Source organism: Tigriopus californicus, chromosome 5, assembly GCF_007210705.1.
Source record: "Tigriopus californicus strain San Diego chromosome 5, Tcal_SD_v2.1, whole genome shotgun sequence".
NCBI classification, from domain to species: Eukaryota; Metazoa; Arthropoda; class Copepoda; order Harpacticoida; family Harpacticidae; genus Tigriopus; species Tigriopus californicus.
Window position 1 is genome coordinate 11749179 of NC_081444.1, and position 4160 is coordinate 11753338.

At 36.3% G+C, this 4160-nt stretch overlaps 1 protein-coding gene across 1 annotated transcript in view; it reads right to left on the minus strand.

Moving 5' to 3' along the window:
- Positions 1–1787: 1787 nt before the first annotated feature.
- The window catches only part of LOC131880152 (uncharacterized), a 17888-nt gene continuing 15515 nt past the window's right edge, over positions 1788–4160 (minus strand). Inside the window, exon 3 of the mRNA XM_059226681.1 lies at positions 1788–2446. Within this exon, the coding sequence (XP_059082664.1) occupies positions 1829–2446 (618 nt within the window). The 3' untranslated portion in view covers positions 1788–1828. The remainder of the gene's footprint in view (positions 2447–4160) is intronic.

Sequence of the window (4160 nt, forward strand, 5' to 3'; positions counted from 1 at the left end):
TCTTGTTCACATACTAAATATTTCTGAAATAATTTTGAAAGTCAGAAGATTAAATGAAATAAATACCCATGAACATTCAATTAATAAAAAAAATCAAATCAGTGAAATATTGTGTAAAACTGGCTCAAAAACACGCATAGATAGAAAATCAACAAGAATCATTTCCTTAATTGATCAGCAACTTGCACTAACAAATTATAAAAGAAATATATGGAATATGCAATAAAAGTACATGAACATAAATGTTAAAAATATTAGAATATCTGGGATTGGCGTTGAGACATTTGTTTTAATCCACACTTTGACAAAAAACATTGGGCATTGGTGAAAATGAATGAGTTATCTTTTTGTAGAGTTTAAATTTCTACTTATTAGGAAGTTTGCATAAAAGGCAGTCATTATTTAAGGGGGACGGAGTAATACCAAAGTACAGTAGACAAGATCTCAATTTGAACTTTGGACTCCAATAAATTGTTTTTCTTGCAAAAGCATCCAAGATACCGAAATAGTCAAATAAAACAGATGCAATATCTCTGAAAATTATTATTTGATGATTATGAAGCATCCAATGAGTTTAAAGAGCAATATGTAGCTCAGAGCTACAGTATGTCTACTTTTGGGTTGAGGGCCATTCTCAGAGTGAGAACAATAGTTTCATAACAAATGCGTCAAATTGCTTGAAATTTGCTCAATATGTTTCTGAAGCAATTTTCTACAAATAGTATTACTAGCAAAAGAGTATTGACTGATTGTATTTAGAGCAAATTCTTGCTTTATCAAGGAAACTTAACAAACACTGTTTAGTTGTTGTACTTTAAGACATGTTTAAAGTCATTTTAAGTATATTTACGTGTCTGGTTTTAAGCTCATACCATCAATGGTTACGAAAATGATATTAGTCTTATATTTTGTCCAATGATTATGCCAATAATTGACATTCAAAAATTCCAGCAGCAAAAGTTTAGGCTTTACTTGGCGGGAAAGGTTTGGTGATCACAAAAAAGTACCGTTTCCTTGCTTTGGTGTCCTTGGACAGATCTAACGTCACATTACTCTTAACCCTAAGGCTCGCCAAAATAACGCTTTTCGACGGCTGAAAACCCACTGACGTTAATTTTTGGGCAGATTGTATCGAACTTGGAATCACTAGAACTTCTTTGTTGTGGAAAAAAATTAGAAAGATAGCCCTCATGGTCCGTATGAGCACGCAGAGGGAAGTTATTCACAAATATCTTGAAGGTGCACACCCGTGGACCTCTAGGCACTTACTAAGGACATTCATAAAGGCTTAAGGCAACATCCATGAATATTAGCGGAGAACTTTTACAGCATTACTCCAACGTCAAACTTTTCTTTGTCAAGCAAATAATGATCGATTCCGGGTTATGGCATCGGAGAAAGACAGGTGGGCTTCCAATCAAAACATCTGGCTCATATTTTTTTCTTCAATCATATCGTCTTTCCTATAGGAAATGGACACAGATGCCACAGCGCTGCACAAGTCTGACAGGTTCATAAAATGCACTTATGGCTAAAAACCCTTGAGCATTTATTGGCAAAATAGATTAAAGTTAACTTGAATTAAATATTAAAACCTGACTTAATCTATTTCTTGAACACGCAGAAAAAGCTTTACTTCTGAGTATGTTTTTGGATTCAGTAAAACAGGCCTTTTAGCCCACGTCAACAATGCATCAAGTTTCTGAAAAGTGACTCATTCAGGAGTTTTAGCCTTATTTTTTCTTTGACTTCAGGGCACTTCTTGCCATTCATTCTCATCCACGTCGTTGGTTGTGATAGACCATAAGAAGCGATTTTATTGTTTTCATTAAGGTTTACGTTCAGGTTTTTTAACGGCGATGATGTCGAATTTGCCCATGGCTAGTGCGACGACTTCATAATTATTGCGTGTTAATGTTTTTCGAACTGCTGCTCCTCTGTCCACAAAATGAGTCACTGGAACCGCCACCAAACTGATGTTGACCTTATCCCAAGGAAGGCTGGCCAGAATTGCGTCCTCTTCGTAACCGGATTTAAGGCTTAGCACTCCAATATTGGTGCGATTGATTGCCAACATTATCGAGTATAAAGGAAAACAGGTCTCCGCCACATGCTTAAACCCAGGCAAATATCTCTTAGGCAAGGAGTAAGTCGCACGACTTCCTCCACCTTTGTGGAGAATAAAATTGGTTCTCTCAACATATTGATCTCGGGATATGCAACTATTGAGTAAAGAGACGTTTCTGTGACATGAGAGGTAGGTGGCAAATGATCTCTCATCAGGCTCCACAAGAAGCCCAGTCCAATTATTGGTTCGTTCAAGAAGAAATGTGTTGCTGGTTCTTGATCCACTACCAATCTCGATGAAATTTCCAGGGCTAAGGTTCGCCATCTTCTCTACGATTATCTTGTCTTGCTCATACAAACTTCGAAAGTTTTCTGCAAGCTGTAAAGCAAAAAGAGACGAGTAGAAGAAATGCGGGTGTCATTCGGTGAAGTGAAGTGAAGCGGTCATTTTGAATGATACTTCGTCAGCATGCTACCAAATCACATTTCTTTAAATGATCGTTTGACAAAATCAAATCCGCTCATTGAGGTCGGACAACTAAGTGAAAAGAAAAATAGCTCACAACAGTTCTAAGCCATGGAGTTGTAGATACTGGATGTCGGACGACCGACCACTTGATTGGTAAAGCAGTATCATGGATGGCTTCCTGGGAATTGATCACAAACTGGTTTATTGTACTGTTTAGGCAACCGAGTAGTCGTTCGTCCGACATCTAGTGTCTTGAAATCTATGACTAAGCCTGAAGAGGGACATGCTCAATGGCAGGGCAGTAGTAACGAAAGTAAGAGTAACGAAATTACAGTGATTCGTTCCTTTTTTGAAAAAAGAACTGTAATCCCATTACATTTTAAAATGCTGTAATTGTAACGACCCAAAAAAACAAAAATTACTCTTTTCTCGTTCCTTTTTTCACGCTCCAGATTGCCATTTATTATTTTATTTTTCTCTTGGCAACTGAGGAAACTCGAAGATTTTTGGCAATCTTGACAGAAATTTTCATTTTTTATATTTTCATCTATCCTAAGGAAGGAAACTCAGGGTTGAAAATTGTGCTTGCTTTTAACGACAATGGATTTGTGTGTGGTTTCAAATTGTGTTATTTTGTCATTGCGTTATTGCTTACATATTCTCATTCAAATTATGTTGGACTAAATTGCAGGATACTTGATCTAAAATTCCTGACTCAGTTGTCTTGTGTATGTTACGCCAAATTGCTTCACCCTTCCCACATACATTCATGATTTTATTTTTCATCATAAATTGACCTCAGGAAAAGATGTCAGTTTTAGATGTGAAATGTGTAAATAATATGTAATACAAAAGAAGAAAATATACTTACATTCGATATTTATACACAGAAAGTATTTTGAAAGGTGCCAAATATTTGGAAGGTGTTAAAATATTTGCTTAAATACTGTTAAAGTTTATCATATTTGAAACGTTTTCGAAGCAAGCTTCAAATAAAAGCAAAAAAATGAAACCGAGGTCAACAACTTAGTCTTCTAATGTTTCGTTATTTCAAAAAAGCAAAATTGAATTTCCAACGTAACCTAACTACAGTTACCTTAACTTTGTCTGGATTCAAAACCCCCACCCTGAATATATTTTTTTGACTTTTTAACAATGCCTTTCGACTCCCAAACTTCAAATTTCAAAAAGGCAAGAACCTTGTTATCCTCATACCATTGAAACTGGTGAAGGAGTTTAAATTTGGAAAAGAAATCATTTTCTTACTATGCATTTCCATTGGCTTAGCCAAACAAGCATGGTCAATTATGGGGATGTTCAGGCAAGCTCTGGCAGGTTTGTTTGTTTATTGGCAGTTCTGTCAGGTCCTTGGGATCTGAAAATTGCAGACTAGCTCTTGAAATATGCCAGATCATGCCAGATCAAAGTAAAGTCTGAATATGCCAAAAAACCAACCCCTAAAAACAGGCACGTGTGTTTGCTGGTACCAGAGCTTGCCTAAATGTTCAAACAAGCTCTGGCAGGTTTGTTTGTTTATTGGCAGTTCTGTCAGGTCCTTGGGATCTGAAAATTGCAGACTAGCTCTTGAAATATGCCAGATCATGCCAGATCAAAGTAAAGTCTG